We start from the raw sequence: 21,725 nt of genomic DNA, 5'->3' as shown, positions 1-21,725 counted from the left end.
AAAATAATAAATTCGTGGGACAAAACCGTGAGGGCACCAGTCTCCCCCCGTCTGCGCTGGATGTGCGGGCCAGAGCGCTAGCTTAATGTGGGCTATGCTGTTGTGTGAGGCGCCGGCCAAAGGCCGTCTCCGCAACAGATGGTGTGCCAGGTAGGGGCGCTTCCTCTCTCCATTGACTACCCCTCAGGTTGCCTGGGGGGCTGTCGCGGAAAGGTTCTGTGCCTTAAATAGGAGGTGGAAATCCTTTCCTCTCGAGGGCTCTTTTGTGGGACAAAACCGTGAGGGCACCAGTCTCCCTCCGTCTGCGCTGGACGCGCGGGCCGGAGCACCCAAAGCGGACAATACCTCGGAAGGAATACAGTCCTCTTTCTCTGCTAGCTTAATGTGGGCTATGCTGGTGTGCGAGGCTCCAGCCAAAGGCCGTCCCCGCAACAACCATCAATACTGCTTTTAGCTTGATCCCCGCCGCCCTTGCCACTACAATTGCTGCCTCCACGACCGCCATACTATTGCTTCTAGTGTTGCTGTTTTCGTCATATCGCTAACGCCTCCGCAATCACCACTACTGTTGTAGTTGCTGGCCCTCTTATCACTATTTCGATTATATAATTGTCATCGTCATCGACTCTACTATATCGTTGGTGTCACCACCGTCATAGCCTCTATTACACCACCATCCCCATCCTGCTACCGAGCCTTGCCATAAGGACTACTACCACCTCCATTACTATTACCGCTGCCTTTATTATCATAATCATATTAATAATTGACAATACCAAACATATTTATAATTTTAAAAATTTAAAAAATAAAACTTCTATTTTTATAAAATAAAAAAAAAATGATGCCAAACGGCACAAAACCAACCCATGTTTAACCTCCACGGTATTGTCGAGCCGAACTAAATGTTAAGCAGTCAATGCCGACGCTGCTAACCCGAAGGCAGCCGTCCTTGACAAAACTTATTGAACAATAATGCTATGGTGTTCAATCTACAGTACAATTCAGATCACATCGTATTTTTTTTTGGTTGGCACTACTCACATAGTTTTAGGTTATAGGGGATTCGAGCAATAAGGTTATACGGGAACGGAGTTACATTTTGAGTTGCAGCCCACTCACAAGTCTTCAACATAAATACAAATTGAAATTTAATTTGGTCAGCAATTTTCAACCCAATCCATCTCCAAGGCAGGTACACAAACACTGGCAAGCCCGTACCAAACTGTCATTAGCTCAACCCCAGTTGCACCCGTGATAGAATGTAAAAATTGAAGCATTGTCGACATGCTTCTACTAATGGAGATCCATGGGGCAGCAAGGCATTGCAAACAATCAAATCTTCTAATATAAATAGGTCTGTTCACCATGAAAATGCTATATGCTGTAACCAAAACATCCAGCAACTCTTTTATTTATGCACTGCATTTCTGAAACATTATTGATTCTCGAATCAAACACATTAGACTTAATTCACAATTAGTAGAGCAAAATGATTCATTTTAACCAAAACCAAACTACAACCAACTCCCTGTCACCTGTTATCAAACATGGAATGCTTGCCGCACTATTTTGTTTTCTTTTGTCCCGTAAAGAAGCTTACAACAAAGACCAGATGACTTCTAATTATTACAATGACAAACTCAATCTAATGAATTCAACCATACAACCTTTCTTTCCTCTGGCCCAAATAAGAGATCACAGGAATGAAATGAATGGGCAGGAATCAGTTACAGAGACTGGTTTTTATATAAAAGTTCCATACTTCACTGATACTCCTGAAAATTAAAGTGACCTGTAGCTTGGGCATGTTCAACAGCCTCCTGCATGTCAAAATGAACACAAGGTTCAGACATCAAAATGAAAAAGAAGAGAGAAAGGGTGATGAATCTCTGAAAGAAATAGTAACCTGTTGACCAACAACACCAATTTGGCACACCCCGCAACGCAAGGTGAAATTGGCAGTGTCTGTATAATTCCTCATCCTGAAATATAGCAAAATTGGCAAAATTACAAATTATTTCACTAAATATTTATAGTTCATAAAATTTTAAAGATAATGAAGTAACCCTAGAAATGTCAATGTTCAAAACTTCGAAAGTTTAGCATTCAACCACCAAAATGAGCAACAAAAACACTCGGTTTAACATTCAAAGTGTCGCCGAAAAGTCAAACCAAGAGACACAGTTATAGGAATTACATTACTCATTGCTGTAAAATAACAAATGCTCATTTTCCTGCTCTATGGCTGCCCGTATGTTTCTGTTAATCTTTTGAATGTCCAATTATTACCAAGAATTTTTAAAAGTGGTCTTGTAAGATCACTGAGACCCAACAGCTATCTCAAACCCAAGCGCTGGAATAATTTGGAGAGACTAATATGCTTCTTGCACGCATTCTGCAACAATCATGAATTGTTGAGCTTATCAGATGTGCATAAAAATATTAAAGTTGCATGCATGGAGTTTGGGTAAATTATCTATGACTGTTGCAGTCAGGGCTACCTTGGCTCCTTGACTATATTAAACAACAGGTTGCCCTTCCAAGGGCACATTATTTTACAAGGAAAATGCTATAGAGCAAAAAGTTTTTTGGGCTCACTCAAGGTATGCTGAATCGGCCCGTACTAGCCGGTTCAGCCCGTACCGAACCGGTGCGGTCTCTGATTAGTCCGGTTTAGTCTTAAAAAACGGTTCTAGCCTCTACGAGGCTGGAACTAAGTGATACCGGGCCAGAGCCAGTTTGAACCGGCCGATACTAGATGCGTACTGGACAATTCGCACCGGTTCGCCACAGCGCGCCACGAGCTTGTTATGCGGATCGGTTCGGCACCGGTCCGGTAGGCGACCGGTACGCCTATCGGTATCGATTCAGTATACCTTGGGCTCACTTATGCTAGCTTGGCAACTTCACATTCAACTATCCCACATATTGCACTAATTCTTCAAATTTACACCAATCTTCTCACGCGACATGGCAGGAGAACCATTTGTGTGCACAAAATAGGATTTTCATGGCATTACCTATTTTACCAGACCTAGTCTGATAGCATTTTAGTAACAAGGCAAGATTAGTCAAGAAGCAAATGATGAATATTTGAAGAGTGTGGCTAATGGGCACGATTATATATAATGCATATTATAACGGGAGCATGTGCCATGCAAGGTTGTTATAAGCAAAAGGCACCCTTAAGGCAACAGAACCCCATATTGCTTACGGTGCAAGGTGCCAAAAGGTGCTCCCCTAAAACAAAAACTAAGGTGCTAATTCATGAAAAGTTAAATAAATGCATTAGAAATAAGTGCTATATGTATCCAAAACAACACAAACATCATGAGATTAATTATTCAATTTCAACATCCTAAAACATAAATGTCTTAACATTGGATATAATGCTCCACATCTTTTAAAACATCACATCAAACACATGCTTCTAAATAGAAGGTAGCAAAAATAAAACCACTGGACATCCTAAAATAGCTTTAAAATTCAAATTTCATAATAAAATACCACTTTCTAAACCATATTTGATGTTTCTAAACAGAACAAAAAAAGTTAAATCACATAACATCTTAGAGTAACCTCTTATTTATAAGGGCTCTAATAGACCAAGATGCCCCTTAAAGCAAAGCTAACAGAATTTAAAAAAAATAGGCAAAAAAGAGAAAAGAAGAATAATGCCAGACATTGGAGGGGTTCTCACCAGAATGCCTCTCGTTTTGTTTGAGATGCTAGCCTACGTGTTGCCTCAGTAATGTTCCCTCGCTCGAGGACAATTAAGGAACTCAAAGGTCTCCTTGCCTTGCCCGAGCGTTGAGGCACTCAAGGGTCTCCTTGCCCAAAGCGCAAACCATTCCCAACCCCAACATGAAAATCAATCTCAATTTGCTTGGTATGCACATATACACTGGTTTGTATCTAAACAGCATTTTAATGGAGGGTAGTGTTACAGAAGGGAGACCTCATGATGTGAACTAGATGATAGATCGAAGTGACCTCTATGGAAGTACTCACCATGGCATAACACTTCACCTTGGCACACAAATCAGAGACTCAGTTCGTTCTAGCATCGCATGAGATGAAAGAATCATCAAGGAAACAAAGAGATCATGTTTATGACATCAGAAGCCTGGTTCAGATTTTAAAAAGAAAATAAAAATCAGGTGCCAAAGAAGAAGGAAAGATAAGTGGCCACATAATGAGACCACAATGAGAGGGACGAATGGGAAGGATAGAGAAGTCTTGGCACAACAAAGTAACAGCTATACAGCCTGCATAAGCAACTATTGAACAAGAGATCTTCTAACCGGGTAGAACCACCAACAATTTGACTAGCATCAGATCAAATAGAGGTTCACCATCATCTGGCAGAAGCTTGTGGTGACAATTAATAGGACTTGTATTCTGAATAAATGCACTGAGCATGCAAAAGTGATATCAGCATTATATTTGCTTCGAAAAAGTAAAGGCTTGAGAAATGTAGGTGACATAGTCTCGTTGTGATTTTAAAGCCTATCACAATCTGATTTTACTGCAAGCTTGATTCAAATCTGAAATTGATCTGAGATATATAATACAAATCAGCTCCATAGAAGCCTGCTATAAGAGAGATTCACAGCAGAAATACTACTGATCTTATCTCAGACCTGTAGAACAGCAATAATCTACTGCTTTATATCAAAGCAAGCAATAAATTTAATCAAGAAAGAAGTGAAGAATGAAAGATAACTGAAGAAAGAGTAGTTGAAGGGGAGAATATGATAAGAGAAAAGACTAGAGAAGTACAGAACAGAAATGCAAGAAAAAAAAAAGGAAGAAGGGAAGGAGACCTGATGGCTTTCTTTCTTTCAATAAAAAACTCTGCATACAATTCCAAGATCCATCAATCAATCAGCCACAACTCCCTTTCATTAGTGCTAAATGGCCAGCTATCCTTCTTCAATTATGACTCAATCAGAAAAAGCAAACAAATCTAAACTGGCATCCAACAAGTTTGAAGTTGACAAATCAGACACCCGGGGCGGGGGGGGTGGGGGGGGGGGGGGGGGGGGGGGTGGGGTTGGTACGGAGGTATTGGGGGACAGAGGTTGGGGTGGGGAACGGAGGTATTTGAGTTATACTCCCTTCCCTCTCTTAACAAGCTCTCCTCCTTTGTTTCTCTCAACACCTAAAACCTAACCATCTTCCCTCCAACAAGCTCCATCCTTAGTTCCCCCTCCCTCATATCTTCTCTGACCCTGCCATCTACTTCCTCCCTGAGTCCATCGACATCACCACCTCCACCCACAGCCTCCTCTGCAACCGTGGTGGTGCCTTTGATGGCTACCATGTCTATAATGCCACCACTACCACCGACTCCATATTCCCATCACCCTCGTGTTTGATAAGCCAGCCATCTACAGTCTCTTCATTACTACCACATATTCTGCGCCTAACCCATTGCCAATGGCAACCGTAAGAGGATGGCCGTTGCTCGGATCATGGCTAAATCGAGCACCTCTACATGTGAAAAAGCATAATGGAGAATGCTAATGGACAGGGTGGCGTCAAGAGAAGAGGGAGGAAGAGAGCTCGTGTGAGGAGTAGAACTGAAAAGTTTCTCTCAGTATCCATTTTTTCATGATATCCATTTTTTCATCCACACCAATTCCCTCCAACACCCCCCCCACCCCCCCCCCCCCCCCCCTTCCTCCAAAATAGGGGACATACCCCAAGCTCTCCAAAATAGGTAAGTAGTAGCTTGCAAATTCCTCAATTAAAGCCCCCCCTCCCCGTTCTATCTTCCAGCATGTGGCTTAGCGTGGCTTGGAGGATCTGATGCCAGTGCATATGTACAAAGGACATACCCCAAGCTCTCCAATAGGTAAGTAGTAGCTTGCAAATTCCTCAATTAAAGGGGAATAGCCGGCTACATAACAATTCCCTAATTTGACTCCTATCAGAATGCTTAATAGGGAGAGAACTTAGATCCAGTGCACATCCAGTACCAACCTAAATACATGCCTAGTAGAAACTCCTATTAGACTCTAGAACATCAAACTAGAACCTAACAAAATTTGACCAGATACATTCAAAAGTTAATCCTATTAAAGCCCTTTAAGTCGGCTTTAGCTACATCTATAGGCCACTCTACTCCGATACTCCTAACAAAACAAATAAGATGAAAATCATACTCCATGATGACAATGTTACTTACGCATATTAGCAAGATAATATGATCATGTGAAGAGCGAGCAAACAAATTATCATGCACATATTGAAAACCTGTTGCAAGGATGGAGTAGATAAACATCTCAATAAAAACTCAAGCACCTTATTTTAGACCATAAATAGTTCAATGCTGATGACAAACATGCCACCAAGGATGCTTGAAACCAAGAGGAAAGGCATAAAGAAAAGCATTCTTCAAATATAATACATAGAACAACAATTAATCATCACATGATAGTCAACTTTTTTTTCTTCTCTTTCTTTTCGCAAAAAATGTTAGGGGCTTGTAGTTAATAGGTTGAAAAACAAAAAGGTAGCCCTCCCCCAAATATCCCTAGTCCCCTAAATCCTAGTGAAGGCAAGATATGAATTTAGGTCTCTAGCACAACCACCAATACACTTTACGAGCAAGATATGTTGGCAAATTTGGATGGTCATCTTAAAAAGGAGTAAAGGTCTCGCCATCTCAGAGAAGCCCACACCTTACTCTCAGGTGAACCCATAAGCCATTAGCCATGTTTTAATCACTCAATCAAACAATCAGAGTTAATTTATTGGGTTTTTTGCGTGGATACTCTTCTAAATATCGAATTTTGCGTGAATACCCTTTCAAAATTGATATTTGCATGTATACCCTCGTAAAATTCTGTTATTGTACAAATACTCCTAATATAACGGTTGTTTTAACGGTGTTAAAAAAAATCATATTTATATTAATTAAAAATAAAATAAAAAATTAAAATGACGTTACTATCCTTACTATTTCCTCCCCCCGGGTGCCTTACTTACTCTTCCCTCCCCTCCCCACCCCACACCAGCAACACCAGCCCCCCCACCCGGTGCCCGGCTTCCTCCCCGCCCCCTGCGTATCAGGATCCCAAGAAGAAGAAGACAGGAGCTCCACACAGCTGTGCTCTGCTTCAAAATCTCTTGGGCCCAGAAGAGAGAGAGAGAGAGAGAGAGAGAGAGAGAGAGAGAGAGAGGACTGCTGGTTTACAGTGTTCCCTCACTTTCTCCCTTCAAAAGTTAAAAGAAACAAAAACCAAAAAACAGAAGGAAAAAAAAAAGCCAGCTACCGAGACACCAGAGGTATCAACAGTGTCATAGATCGAGAGATAATCCTGACGGGCCGAGGTTCCTTTGGATTCTGTGAACCAGCAGTCCTCTCTCTCTCTCTCTTTCTTCTGGGCCCAAGAGATTCTGAAGCAGAGCACAGCTGTGTGGAGCTCCTGTCTTCTTCTTCTTCTTGGGATCCCGATACGCAGGGGCGGGGAGGAAGTCGGGCACCGGGGTGGAGTGGAGGGCAGGGAAGAGTAAAGCACCGGGGGGGGGGGGGGGTGGGGGTGTGGGGTGTGGCGGGGGGGGGGGGGTGTGCGGTGGGAGGAAATAGTAAGGATAATAACGTCATTTCAATTTTTTATTTTATTTTTAATTAATATAAATATGATTTTTTTTAACTCCGTTACAACAATCGTTATATTAGGGTATTTGTACAATAACAGAGTTTTACAAGGGTATACATGCAAATATCAATTTTGAAAGGATATTCACGCAAATTTGGATATTTAGAAGGTTATCCATGCAAAAAACCCTAATTAATTTTGTGGACCAATTTTCAAGAAACAACTTTTCCTAGGAATATGAGGAAAGTGATCCCAGTTAAGAGAATGTTTGGGAGCAAAAAGTGCTCTAGGAACTCATGCCATTAAGATATCATGTCAACTACATGGCACATTTACTACTCATGGTCGTAATGCACACCTACTAGAAAGCCATTAATGTTGAGCAAATATACATCAACAACAGCAAGTTAGTAAGCTACTCTAGTAGCTGTTTATTGCAGTAAGAATAGTGACACACATAAAGGAAAACATAGGCGATATGATCATAAGCATTGAGGGTGACAGAACAATCAATTAGAATTAATACTGCCAAAAAGACTGGGTCAACATATGCTCCTTTAATACTGACAACTAGAACAGAAATTTGAGATGGCACATTTTATGACTCGGTGAAAATGAATACCTGCTAGAAAGCACTAAAAGGTGGGCAAATATACATCAATAACAGCAAGTCATTCTTAGCTGTTTATTGCAATTAGAATACTGACAATCAAAGGAAAATAAGGTAAGATCATAATCATTGAAGGTGACAGAATAATCAATTGGAACTAATGTTGCTGAACTAGCTGGGTCAACATATGCTCCTTTAGTATTTAACACCTAGCACAAGAATCATAGGAGGGGATGAAGCTAACAAGACAAAAATGGAAAGATGCAGACAACATATTTGATTTTCAACCATGAGGAAAGAGGGAGAAGAGCAAAAAATAAAGGGAAGAGGAGCATAATAGAGCAGATGCTCAAGAAGTTGGCATCTTGAGAAATGGGAGGACTAGAAGAAGATGAAGTTGACAGATCACTAATTGAAGTTTGCAAATGAACATATGACATTGTCAACTGTGGAAGATCCATATGGGATGCCCTGCAATGCATTGGGGCCCTGGAGGACCTAGACTAAGGCTTAAAGTAAGGTTGGTCTAATTTGATTGCTTGCTCTCCTAAACTTGCACAAAGGACAGCAGGATATCTTTAAGACTTAAGGGAAAAGTAAAATCTCAAATAAATTTGCATTACAATTTTTGTGATGGGGAAGGCTAGGAGGAATAAGGTTCTCAAGGATTTCAAGCTCAACAAAAGGGTCAATAGTTGACTTATATCTGAAATTCAACAAAAAGTACATGCACAATAGAGATAATGTAACCAAAGTCTAAAAATAACAGAAAATAGATCAAGTGGGGAGGGAGAGCGAGCGAGCGAGAGAGAGAGAGAGAGAGAACAAACCATGCACAATGCCTTTTAGTGATCGGCCAGAGGACACTTTGCTTACTAGTTTTACAAGGACTCTAAGGTGTTGTTTGGCATCACTTTCATTTTTTTTTCATTTTCAGAAATAAAAGATAAAAATTGTCTATATCTTATTTTTAGATTTTTAAAAATACAAACATGTTTCATATAGCTAATTATTCTTAAAAAGATAAACATGATGATGGTGGGCAAGATGGTGGTAGTGGTGGTGGAGACAATGGAGGCGGTAGTGGTAGTGGTGATGGTAGAAGCAATGGGGGTGCTAATGATGTAGTGACGGCAAGGGGGTAATGGCGTTAGCGACAATGATGGTGGAAAAACAGATAATGTGGGATGGTAGCAATTATAATTGTGATTGTGTGATGACGAAGTAGTAGAGGCCATGGTAGTGGTGGTGGTGTGGTGGTGGCAATGGCGGCAATGGTTGTAGTGATGGTGGCAGCATTGATGGTGGTGGCAGTGGTGAAGACGACGATGGTGGTAGCAATGATAGTAGTCATAGAAATGATGTCTAAGGTAGTGGTGATGATGATGGTGAAGATGATGGCGGTGATAGTAGCAGTGATGGTGGCCACGATGTAGGTGGTGTCGGTGGTGGTGGTAAAAGGCATGAATTCCTTGTTTTTGAAAATAGCAAATGTAATTTTTTTAAGAAATAATGAAAATAAATTTTGAAAAATAGAAAACAAAAATAACGGCACCAAACATGTTTTTTTATCTCGGTTTCTATAATTGTATTTTTAAAAATAAAAAATAAAAAGTGATGCCAAATAGGCCCATAAGCTAGTAGCGAATCTCCATACGAGTACCTAAAATATTTGTTGAAATTTGGCAGCCCAAATAGCGCTATATAAAGACAGTACAACGACTAAAAGTCAAATCTTGATGAACTTATGGTTATCCAAATAAACATATATCTAAAGTAGGATTTTTGCATACTAATACTACCTAAAAGAAGTGCCAAAAACCATCTATAAAAAAATCATATCAAAGATCTGAGAATACAATATAATCTAAAGTAATTAAATTTTCTTGTCCATCAAGAAGGAAAAGGGAAGAACACAGTTGGCATATCCTTAACTAGTCACATCCCTATAGAATTGCAGAGAACACACTCTAGAAAGTAGCATCCTTACCCAATCAGCAAAAACATGATCGCTCCTAATGCTTAAGACTATGCCTAAGGAAAATGTACATAGATGACCAAACTATGAGCTTGGTTTGCTTAGTAAGAGGGAAAAAACAATAAAACAAGTACAATCACACATTAAATGACATTGCCCCTTTCATATAGACATTGCCATGGGAAATTTGATAGGAGCTTTGGTTGATGGCTTACCTACTAAAAAAAGCAGATCAAAATATAAGATTGTCAATCATGGAGAAGAGAAAGAAAGGAAAAGGAGAGAGAGAAGGATAAGCATATAAACAAGATGCTCGAGAGTGGCAAGAGATAAGAGGCCCGGAAGGAGATGAAGTTGATGAATCACCATCAAGAAGATATAGATGAGATTGTCAACCATTAAAGAGGTAGTGCGGGTAAAATGGAAGAGGGAGAGAGGAAACGGTACCTGAAAATATTCGCATTCCAAGACACTCGAAGACAATGCATAGATAGCATTTGAAGAAAGTGCACAAAAAATAAAAGCAACTATATACTTCCACCCAAAACTGTGTACATGGAAAACTGACAGCAGATCTAGCTTAGAAATTGATTCATTCACTGAGATGAAAAGCATACTAGTAATAATAAAAAAAACCGCTATGAGAATAAGGTGATGAAAAATTTCAGAAAGAAAAGTGAACCAAAGTGTATTTGGAATACAGAAGCAAAAGCACTGAATAGTCTCAAAAATGTGATTACACTGATTTTTCGTAATTTCATGTTCTTGCTGAGCATGTGGGAAGGAGAATTGAGATAAGAGCTCCCTCTTGGTAGAGATTGATGAGCTCTCTCTTGGTAGAGATCGGGGAAGAAGGACTGGATAGTCTCAAAAATGCGATCACATTGATTTCTGGTAGTCCCTTTTTTTCGGTGAGCTTGTGAAGAAGAAAAATAAGATAAGGTGCCCTAGGAGTGTAAGAAATTAAAGAATATAATAGACCACTATTGACAATACAGTCAACATTATAAACTTCAATAATAATATGCTAGTGGTAATACCCTTGTATGTGATGCCCACCCCTCTCTCTCGGTAAAGGTCAAAGAAGAAGAAGAGACATACTTGAAATTTAATTGTGATGCATTGGTAAAGGATAAAGACAAGCATAACAAGATAATCTATAAAGTAATATATATTTGTTTCCACTACAGGAATAGCTAGAAGCCGATCGTTAAAGTAATATTAGCATTGTTGCAATCTGCTTGTGTTATACGCTCTTGGTAAAGGTCAAAGAAGAAGAAGAGACATACTTGAAATTTAATTGTGATGCATTGGTAAAGGATAAAGACAAGCATAACAAGATAATCTATAAAGTAATATATATTTGTTTCCACTACAGGAATAGCTAGAAGCCGATCGTTAAAGTAATATTAGCATTGTTGCAATCTGCTTGTGTTATAACATCTTAAGCAACAGAACCAAGGGCTCCTTGACTCATTAAAAAACAACATCTAGGCTCGATTGAAACCAGTAAAAACAGATTTAACAAGAAGCAAGTTCCAATGGTCCTCATCCATATGTTATACCAGTCAGCCTCCTAGAACACTGATCCTCAATGGTTTTTCTCTTTTTTTCTTAAATCATATGTTTTGTTGCATTTGTTATTTGTTAAAACTTGGAAGTTCTTAAACTAAAGATTGAAAAGGTCAATTCAACCAAACTTTTTTTCTTTAGACAAATCCATCTCAAGACATGCTCTCTAAAAACTTTTTCTTGCATTTGGATGAACTTCTAATCACTTTCAAGATTTCTAGTATTAATACCATTATCTATAACTACCACAACTCTATCCATATTTATATTTCATTGTTACTCTATGCTTGCACTTTTTCCTTATCCAAAACTAAACAATAATAGACTTTAGCACTAGCATTCATGTTAACTTTGAATCATTTAAATGAAAATATATCAAACACTTAGTGCTTCCAGTTCCAATAATTTTCTGGAGCCTTCACTATTCTGGCACCCATACCAACTGTTGTTCTTGTTTCATACAACTCTTTTTGGCTTCCTTTGCAGCACAACTTGACTGATCATTCCCACTTCCACAACTCATTCATGAAACCCAAAGAATGTTCCCCTCGGATAGAAGCTGCCAGTAGGCAGATGTCAAGCTATATGTGTTGGACTGATCAAGAGCACTAACCAACCTATCGGACCAAGGCTCTTGAATAAATTGACACTTTGCCATTTTCTTCCCTCCTATTGGATCCAGAGTGTTAATTTATTGTCTCAATATATTTTTTCTTGCATAAAAATAGCCATGAGGTAAAGTATAAATGAATGATAAACAGCAATAACATCTGTTACATGAATAAATACCAACTAAGATAAACCGCTACTGTTGCCAGTCAGCTAATTTAGTTTGAAACAGATGATAAAATTCTTACCTCTGAGCATCCCTAACAAGATTAAGAGCGAGGTCTTCCACAGGCCCAATGGAATGATCGTTATCAACAGTAAAAATGGTTTGATCAAACTCTTCCGGTGCTCCTTCAAATGGAGACATCTGTATAATATAAAAATTAGATCAAAAGACAACACAACAAATATGCTTTGATCCATTGTAAGTTTATGAGAAATTTTATTCCAAACTTCCATGAGGAAGACATACAGCTAATGCATCATAATGCAGGCCATCATAAATAAGCATAACCCTCTCTTGATAATTCCTATCCTGTTATAAAAGTATCAAAGGCAAAGAAACTCAGTATTTTAAAAGAATCTGCCACCAAATGCAGAACCAACATGAGCAATCCACAAACCTGGCCATACAAATCACAACGGCTGGTCTGGATATCATATGCTGCAATCTCACGTCCATAATATTCTGATAGAATTGCAAGTTCAATTGCACCTTTGGACCATAAGTAGAGAAATATAAATAAATATATCTAATGGGGGTAAACAATTAAGTGCAACATAGAACATAACTGGAAAATAAATAACCAGATTTTACAGAGTAAAATAAATAAGTAGAACACAAGCTCATAATCAACTGCAATGCAAAAACCATGCAGAAACAGCAAGCAAGAAATTTGGAAGTACACACAAAATAGAGTTTGTGCCAGATACTAAATGTTGATAAAAGTGCTACCAAATCAATGAATTGAACCTATACTGCTAAACAGACTCTTTATTGCTTTATTAAAAGGCAGAAATTGCTTGTCTACTAGGTCTTAAGAATTCTATAAAACTTTTACTGGCTAGATGCATCAATATTTAAGATAACTTATATTTGCATGAATCAGGTAAAGCCAGTAAGTATGCGATTTAAGATCTCAAATGATCAGAAGAATCTTATGAATTCTTGCACAAAACACAACCCCTAAGAAATGAGATTATAAGTTCATGGGAATGAGATCATACAAAAATAGTGCAATAAGAAGAAAAGAAGAGAGCAAAGAAGCACAGTAAATAGAACATAACTGGAAAAGAACTGTCCTGATACTGTTTTCAATAAATTAGCAAACTGATCCGTGTAGTGATCAAACCCTTGCCTTCAGTCTTTTCACAACTAAAATGGCAATCCACTTCACAAAAGCATTGGTTCCCTCACACGAGAATTGGGCATTGACAATTAGCATAACTGCCTCATCCGAGCCATCATTTAAACATTTTATCATCACAATGGAGTGAGTTATGAAGCATAAGTCTACGACAAGAAGGATCCATAAATGGATTGAACAAATTCTAAGACCAGCTATCAACCTCATATGAACCTTCTTGGAATTGGTATCAAATTCCTTGTCTAGGCAGCACCACTACTTATTTATCTGAATATATCTTTAAGACAATTTTAGCTAAAAATATTATATCTATGCAGGGAGATTTTGACCAAAATTATTTACATAGTGAATGGGTTATTGTCAGACATTCTGCATCACTGTTAGATGCACGCCAAATTTTGCTTTTTTACTCTTCTATTACCACATTTCCATTTTCGATGGTGTATCATCCAGTGGTAGACATTTGAAAAATATGAGGACGTCCAATCTACATCATCAAACCTTCAACTTGGACTAATAGATGTAACATTTTACCGTTTAGAATTCCACCTACTTACTATTGGGCATTTAGAAATTTTGTTTCTTTTCTTACACTTAGTATAAACATCTAACATCAGTAGCCCAATCACTTTTAAGCTCTCCATAGTACCCTAGAGTCTTTGCATTTTGATATTATTACTTCACAAGAAAGAGTAATCTATCTATGACAAATTTTATCAGCTCTTTCAAATAAACTTAATGTTCATCTTGTTTTTTTAAAGTAAGCATTTGCAATTGTTAGATCATAAACCATTTCAAACTCAAGAATCAAATCTGCCATTAAATTCCTATCACCAAACCAATGCCCACTATGTATCCTCTCATCATAAACCTCTCTTAGCTACATGCCCATTTAAGTTGCTAGCTTAATGATCTTTTTTACCTTTAGAATACCTTGTATTAATCAACCAATTCCTTCCAAAATCACCTTTAAATTCTATCCTCCTAACCTACTTGCAGTAAATAAGTGCTAACGCTAATAACCTCCTGGTCCAAAACTAAGTCAATAGCTATTAGCCTATTACTTATCCTTTTTACATATACAACTTTCTATTCCATTTCTAAATCCACCACTTTCAAACTCCATTTCTTTATTATCCTTCCCCACATATAAAGTTTGTAAATGGACAATATTGATTCTCCTTTGCATCATCTTATCAACTAGCTTTTCTTTATTACTATTCATTTGTTTAATGAACTTGTTTGTATGCCTCTGCTCTATTTCATGTGGTTAACCAAACCATGCTCATTACTTTATAACAAAATTATTTGCATTATAGCACATCCCTTACAAGGAATAAACTAAACAACCCTTGCTCACTTCTTACCATAAATGGGTCATGTTATGGAAGGTCGCTTGCAGGTTACAACTGAGACAACTCTTGCCCTAACACAATTGACAAAGGCTTGTACTTACTGCAGCCCAAGGGAGATCTAGAGTTTATAGTAGGTTGCCTACACAAGCTGCACAATGCTCCTAGCAAAAGATTGATTAAAGATAGACTAAACCATTTTCAGTACATGCATGAATGCCTGACCATAGCCATAGTTTCCTAAAACTTGAGTTATTTTTTCGAAAATGACATACTGGCACATTTTGGTTAGAATAGTTCATGTCATGCCAGAACCAAATGGATACTACCTGATTCTTATCAAATGGTATGAGAATTTCATCCTTAAATTTACGTGTTATTATATAAATTAAGTACCAGTTGCATTCAGGACCAATATATAAAAGCAGATATTATAAAACCAACAAATTGGCAAAATTGGAAGTTGTGAAATGTATGTGCAGTAAAAGGATCTTAATTGTGCATAATTTCACTGTCTTCCTAAAGTTACAAGCATTCATGGCTATAACACAATAGAAAACACTACCAATCAGTTAGCAACATCATAAATTGCTCATTAGTAAAGGAGTATGTATTGATCTCACCTCCCCACCTCTCAGGATTCAAAATCCAGGCACAATATTCTTCATTTGATTTTCCAAGAAATGCTTGATTATATTTTTTTGGATCACTCGCCACTGTTCCAGCTATGACCTTTAGCAAACAAAAAATTCTATTGTAGTGTTAAAACATGAAAAGTGAAAAGAAGGTGGGGACACAAAGTACAAATTGACAGTATAATGCAGCACAGTATAGAAGGCTACTGGAACAGCCATGCCTTTATCAGATGAGGCAGAGAACTGGAACAGACATGCCCAAATGTGTTACTGACATTGCTTGTTCAGTTATATATGGATGAACAGACATGCCCAAATGTGTGTTTGTAAAATCAAATGCATACATAATACGTGTGTCTGTGTGCATGTTTATATTTATGCATGTATGCATATCTTGTGTTCATGTTTGCTTTTATCTATGCTCCAGTCCTAAAATGCATGACATTCAAATCAGGAACCATCTTTAATAATAATTCATATATAAATGCATGAAAACCAAATTCATATAGATATACATACACAAGCACGTGCACATATGTGCACTTTATCTATATCTGTATTCTGTACCTGTGTGCATGAGCATTTGATCAGATAAAGCACTAAAATATTATCAGAAAAAGTAATCTGGTGGGTAATGTGAAAGGAAGCAATATCCAAAGGATATGTGCCAATAACGTTCAACACATATATACAAAACAACAACGACTAGTGTATAAGCTACCTATAGAGAAATTAAAGAGTTCTGAAGGCAATAGGCCTTCAACGTGGCTAGTTGCCAATGCTAAGCTTTTCCATTTATAAACATATCTATTGGCATGTACCTGTTCGGCACAAAACTTGGTTCGACCAATTGGAAAGGTAATAAAAGGTCCATTGGTATATTCAAGAACTAGGTGCCATTTATATAAATCTATTGATGGTAATAAAAAAGGAAAATTGTAAATCATGGTCTAATATAAGTTGTTTAGTGGAGGCATGTTCACACCTTTTTTTGGAACCGATAAATAAACTGCCCTTTCCGATAGCTGCATTCCATTTGTACCCAATGTTCGCTGAGCCAACCGAACCGACGTACCAGTGGGCTCCGGTACCGGTTGGAATCGGTGCCGAACCGAAACCAAAAAAAAAAAAAGGGCCAACATGCGCGCGTTCGCATTTTAGCCACAAACTGGCATTAAATGCCACTTTGTATTAAATGCCCACGCGGCCCCGCGTGGGCTCGCTGCCCCACACGAGGAACCAAGCCGCGTGGGCTCGCTGCCCCACACGAGGAACCACGCGCGGGCGTGGGAAAACAGTGCGAGCGTAGGAAACCGCGTGGGAGCGAGGTTCCCTATACGTGGAATTGCGCGCGGGCATGAGCAATTTCCTACTCGCGCTCGTGCGGGTGCCCTACCCTGCACGCGGAAAGATTTTTTTTTCTTTTCTTTTTTTTCCCCTTCCCTTCTTCTTCTGCCTTCCCAAACTCTCTCCTCCTTTCCTTTCTTCCCCTCTCTCCTCCTCTCTTCTCCTCTCTTTCTCCCCTTCTCTCGCGAGCAAGGAAGGAACCGTTGGGAGAGCCGCGTGCGCATCGAGGTGCTCGGGAGGGGGTCGGCCCGAGGTACGTCGAACCATCTTCTTCTTATCCTCTTTCTCTTCTTCTTTCTCTTCTTCTTCCTCTTCTTTCTTCCTCTTCTTTCCTCTTCTTTCTTCCTCTCTCTTCCTCTTCTCCTCTTTCTCTTCTTTCTTCTTCCCCACTCGGTTCCGGCCCCGAACCATTTTATGTGGTTGTACCGTACCGGTGGGGGTTGGTACCAATATGGTACGTGCTGAACCGGCCGGTATGGGCTGGTTCAGCAGACCTTGTTTGTACCTATGTGCCACAACAACTCTGGTTGTAATGAAGGGGCTAGACACACACACACACACACAGAGAGAGAGAAAGAGATCAGAAGGGAATGTTAACCAATAATCAGGGGCTAGACACATACACCTACACGGTTTCACAAGGAAATGAAGCAATATGTAATAGGGGCCAAGATAATGTGGAATATGCATAGATACTGGGACTTAAATCAAACACCTTGAGGCAGGAAAGTAGAACCAACTATCTAATACAAAGCATGTATGAACCCAGAACAGCAACTTGGAAACTATTTTTAGGAATTTATGGGAACAATTTCTCTAGCCTAAGCAGTGTGTCCTCCTCTGTGCCTTGCCTTGCATTTAATTGACGGACATGGCAGGGACCAAAACATGGGCTGAGCATCAGACCATATACAGCCCATGGCCCCTTATGGCACAGGGAACATTTGCACTCTAAAGGAGATTCTAAAGAATCATAAACTATAATCTTTTCACAATGGAACAATCTAAACATCACAGGATATACACCAGCTATCTACATATGATCTTTTTTTATCTCCTTTCCACCATCATTCAAATCTAGATCCTAATTACATATATCAGGGGTAAAAAACAATCATCAATGGATTGCTTAGACCAAATCAAAATGCAATTACTAACACTTTCAGCAGCTTAGCTGGCAGTGACAGTTCTGGTCATTCTTTCCAAGAATGCCATCGTCCAAGTTGCATGTAGCAAACCATTTAACATAATCATTCAGCAGGATTTCATAAGACTCCATAAAATGTTATATAGATTGCTCGTCCAAGTTGCATGTAGCAAACCATCTAACATAATCATTCAGCAGGATTTCGTAAAGACTCCATAAAATGTTATATAGATTGCTCGCTATAATTACTTTAACCATGTAATGGTCATATAGAGAGTAAAGCTAGTGATACTTTTAATGTATACAGTCAAGCATGGCCAGATAAAAGTAAGCTTAGGTTACAAATGGCATGCAGGAGTCACCTTATCGTCACCAATTGCTTCACATGCTGGTAGGGGTGGCAAAATATGACCCGACCCGCCAACTCGACCCGTGTTCGACCCGCCATAAACAGGTTTGGGTTTGGCCTAAACAGGTTCGGGTCGTAAACAGGTTGACCCATTTAACCTGTTTATTAATTGGGTCGGATACGGGTTTTAGATGTTTAACCCGTTTAACCCGTTTAATATGTTTAACTGTTGGGCTGATAGAATATAAGGGCCACAGCCCATAAGGCTCAGCCGCCCAAGGCCGGCCCAACCTCCCGCCGCATGGGCCACAGGCCCACAGCCCGCACCGCACTCGGGCTTCAACTTTTCACCGCGACTCGCGAGCTGCGAGATTTTCCTTAGGGTTACTATGTTAAGGTTCATCCAAAGCGCCGCGCCGCCGCCCGAGCTCTCTGCTCTCTACTCTTCCCTCAGTGTCCCTCTCCCCTCTCCTCTCCTCTCCTCTCCTCTCCTCCACCTCCACGCCGCCGCCCGACTACTTCCACCTCCCCATCGACGGCGACCGCAGCTACATCACGCCCCCCGATCGGTTCACGCGGGTCGAGATCATCGTGGCTACATCACCCCGTCGACGCCCCCACGGCTACCACCCTCCCATCTTGCTCTCTCTTTTACCAGAGGCAACCCCACGGCAAGCGGCAAAGAAGCGAAGAAAATTAAGGAGGAAGCCGCCAAAATGAAGCTGGAGGCGGTGGCGGAGACGGAGCCCAAGGCGGTGGCGGAGACGGAGCCCAAGGCGGCGGCGGCGGAGGACAAGAGCGTGCTCTATCTTTTCCTCAAAGCGGCGAGTACTGGGGAGTCCAGCAGCAGGTATGCCGGTGGAGGAAAATGGTTTGATTTTTATGGTTTGATTCATGGCGAAAGCTAGGGCTTCTAGATTTTTTTCCCCCACCCGAATCGAAGCCGTCGATGATTTCCGGAGAGAAAAAAATTTGGGGATGGCGCCTAGAATCCTAGATCAGAGATTTTGAGGGCTCTCGTTTCCATTTTCTTTTATTTTTTCCAATAAGAAAATTGTAATCTGTTAATTTCTCTCTTCCCCTTGTTCGGTTGTTCCTCTCTGTGTTTTTTTTTTAATTTCTGGTTAAGTTTATTTTTTAAAAAAAATTGCTTGACCGTGTTAATATTGGTGGATTTATGGTAAATTATATTGGCTTACACACTGCTAACTGCTAAGTATCTAATTTAAGTCTAACAGTTAAACGGGTCGGGTTGGGTTAAACGGGTCGGGTTGGGTTAAATGGGTTACCTGTTTATTAAACGGGTTAAACGGGTCGAGTCGGGTTACCCGTTTAATAAACAGGTCAGGTTCAGGTTGTAATTTTCTGACCTGTTTAATAAACAGGTCGGGTTCAGGTTTATGATTTTTTGACCCGATTTACATCTGACCCGACCCGATTGCCACCCCTACATGCTGGTGGTGTTTGTGGCAGAGTTGCTATGTGAAACAAGTGTTCCCCACTGATTGTACAATTGTATCTAACTAAAATGTCTTAGTTGCAGATCTAGTAAAATTTTAGACCAACTGCAGACCCAGCTAAAGTGAATAAGATTATTTTCGCACAGCCGTATGTTTTAATTGAAATCAATAGCTGAATGGCCGTTAATTTGTCGATGCTGATCATACATAAAAAAAAGATCTAAAAATGTTTGCCATCTTAAATTTTTCTATCCACCCGGACACTCAACATCAATGCCAGGAATCAACCAAATTGATGTTCGCCCATTGCAATGGGATGGGCACAAACCCTACAGCAAAACTAGGTGAATGGTTACTCATCAAAGAAAGCTTATGTGAAAATGTCAACTGTGTGATGAAATAAAAGGATTCTCAAATGACTAGTTAACCTTTGTATAATCTCAGGAAAAAACAAGAGCAAGTACTATTAGACAAGGCAGAGGTGCGCAAAACCATAACTTCATAATTCAAGTAAAGAACAAAACACAAGAGCTCTGCAGATATGTAGCAAATTGTAGCTTGCCTTGACATCTATAGATCTCATTTAACATCCGAAATGCTGGTTTAATATGGGATGGAAACATATATGGTACATAATATTCTTGATGCGTGACCAGAGAAAAGTTTGATTCCAACATAACAGTACTGATACTGTTTGCATTGATAAGATCAGATGTTCAAAACGACAGAAAATTGGGTTGCAATGAGAAATTCTCTCAAAACAGACGAGAAACCTGTCTTAGTTCTGGCGCTTTGTGCTTGTCGTGATCCATCACATACCTGCACAAAGATAACCAACAAGAACAAGAAAAGAGCGGCAGAGAAATTACTCGAACAATCCACAGCTTCCCTTGCCAAAATATGACACCATAATTTTAAAAAGAAACCCACCCTACAGCATTGAATAGGCAGCTATTGTCGGAGGGTATGACTCTTCTCACAACGATTCCTTCCATTCTATTGATTTCCCACCTGGACCAACACAACAACCTCCCCAAAATTTGAGCATAATTCATACCATATAAAAGAATATGAGAGAACACTTCAAGTAAAATCATTAACCAAAAATTAACTAAAGAATTGTATTCCAGAAGCCAGGCAAATCAGGATAACACTCGATAGATCCAAAAAAACCCAAATCTCCCAACGGTTAAAACCCAATACTGAAACAAAATGTTCAATTTTCAAAACAAAGCTGAATCACGTTCTTGAATTAACCAAATCGACAAAACTAAGGAAAAATAAAACTGAATCTCAGATCCTCAATCTATATGGAAGGCAAGAAACAAGATGAGCCCGAAAGCAAGCATCACCCATAAAAAAAGGGCAAGATCTTTAAATCTATACCACTACCAAGAAAAAAGGAAACTCTGTGGAGAGGAGGAGAACCTTCTTTCACAGGCGAATTTGACAAAAAAAAAGAAGGCGAATGGCTGGTTAGAATGTTTGTACCCTTTTGGAGGTGGGCAAGTGGGGGAAAACGAGAGGACCGGCGGCGACAGCGATCGGATACCCTCCGTACCCGGAAAAGGAATGGAGTAAGATAAATGAAGAAGCCAGCCGACACAGAAATGCGGCAAAAAAAGGTGTTTTCCGTGGAACCCTTTTTTTTTATTACTATTTTTTACTATGACTCGAATAACTTGG

At 39.6% G+C, this 21,725-nt stretch overlaps 1 protein-coding gene across 4 annotated transcripts; it reads right to left on the bottom strand.

Annotated features, from left to right (window-relative positions):
• Positions 1-1,385: 1,385 nt before the first annotated feature.
• On the bottom strand, positions 1,386-21,668 carry LOC120103810 (OVARIAN TUMOR DOMAIN-containing deubiquitinating enzyme 2-like). Of its 4 annotated transcripts, none has more exons than XM_039132550.1 (9): positions 21,531-21,668; positions 20,970-21,050; positions 20,813-20,858; positions 15,725-15,833; positions 13,006-13,097; positions 12,855-12,917; positions 12,631-12,749; positions 1,910-1,985; positions 1,386-1,823 (listed from the first exon to the last, which is right to left on the bottom strand). In XM_039132550.1, exons 2-9 carry the CDS (start codon positions 21,032-21,034, stop codon positions 1,767-1,769), a joined length of 627 nt encoding a protein of 208 aa, XP_038988478.1. In that variant the 5' UTR covers positions 21,035-21,050; positions 21,531-21,668; the 3' UTR covers positions 1,386-1,766. The 4 variants fall into 4 exon arrangements, with proteins under 4 accessions (XP_038988478.1, XP_038988480.1, XP_038988479.1 ...); XM_039132552.1 differs by lacking the exon at positions 21,531-21,668 and adding an exon at positions 21,468-21,493; XM_039132551.1 differs by lacking the exon at positions 21,531-21,668 and adding an exon at positions 21,426-21,455.
• Positions 21,669-21,725: the final 57 nt, after the last annotated feature.

This window comes from Phoenix dactylifera, chromosome 12 (genome assembly GCF_009389715.1).
Source record: "Phoenix dactylifera cultivar Barhee BC4 chromosome 12, palm_55x_up_171113_PBpolish2nd_filt_p, whole genome shotgun sequence".
Taxonomy (NCBI): Eukaryota; Viridiplantae; Streptophyta; class Magnoliopsida; order Arecales; family Arecaceae; genus Phoenix; species Phoenix dactylifera.
This window is presented reverse-complemented; position numbering and strand designations above follow the sequence as displayed.

Excerpts from the sequence above, each read along its gene's own strand:
- LOC120103810 (XM_039132549.1), bottom strand. The coding sequence starts at position 21,136 with ATGATTTTACTTGAAGTGTTCTCTCATATTCTTTTATATGGTATGAAT. Across the intron at positions 12,918-13,005 it reads GTTGTGATTTGTATGGCCAG|GATAGGAATTATCAAGAGAG; the intron begins GTTTGTGGATTG and ends CTTTTATAACAG. Across the intron at positions 1,824-1,909 it reads TTGGTGTTGTTGGTCAACAG|GAGGCTGTTGAACATGCCCA; the intron begins GTTACTATTTCT and ends TTTGACATGCAG.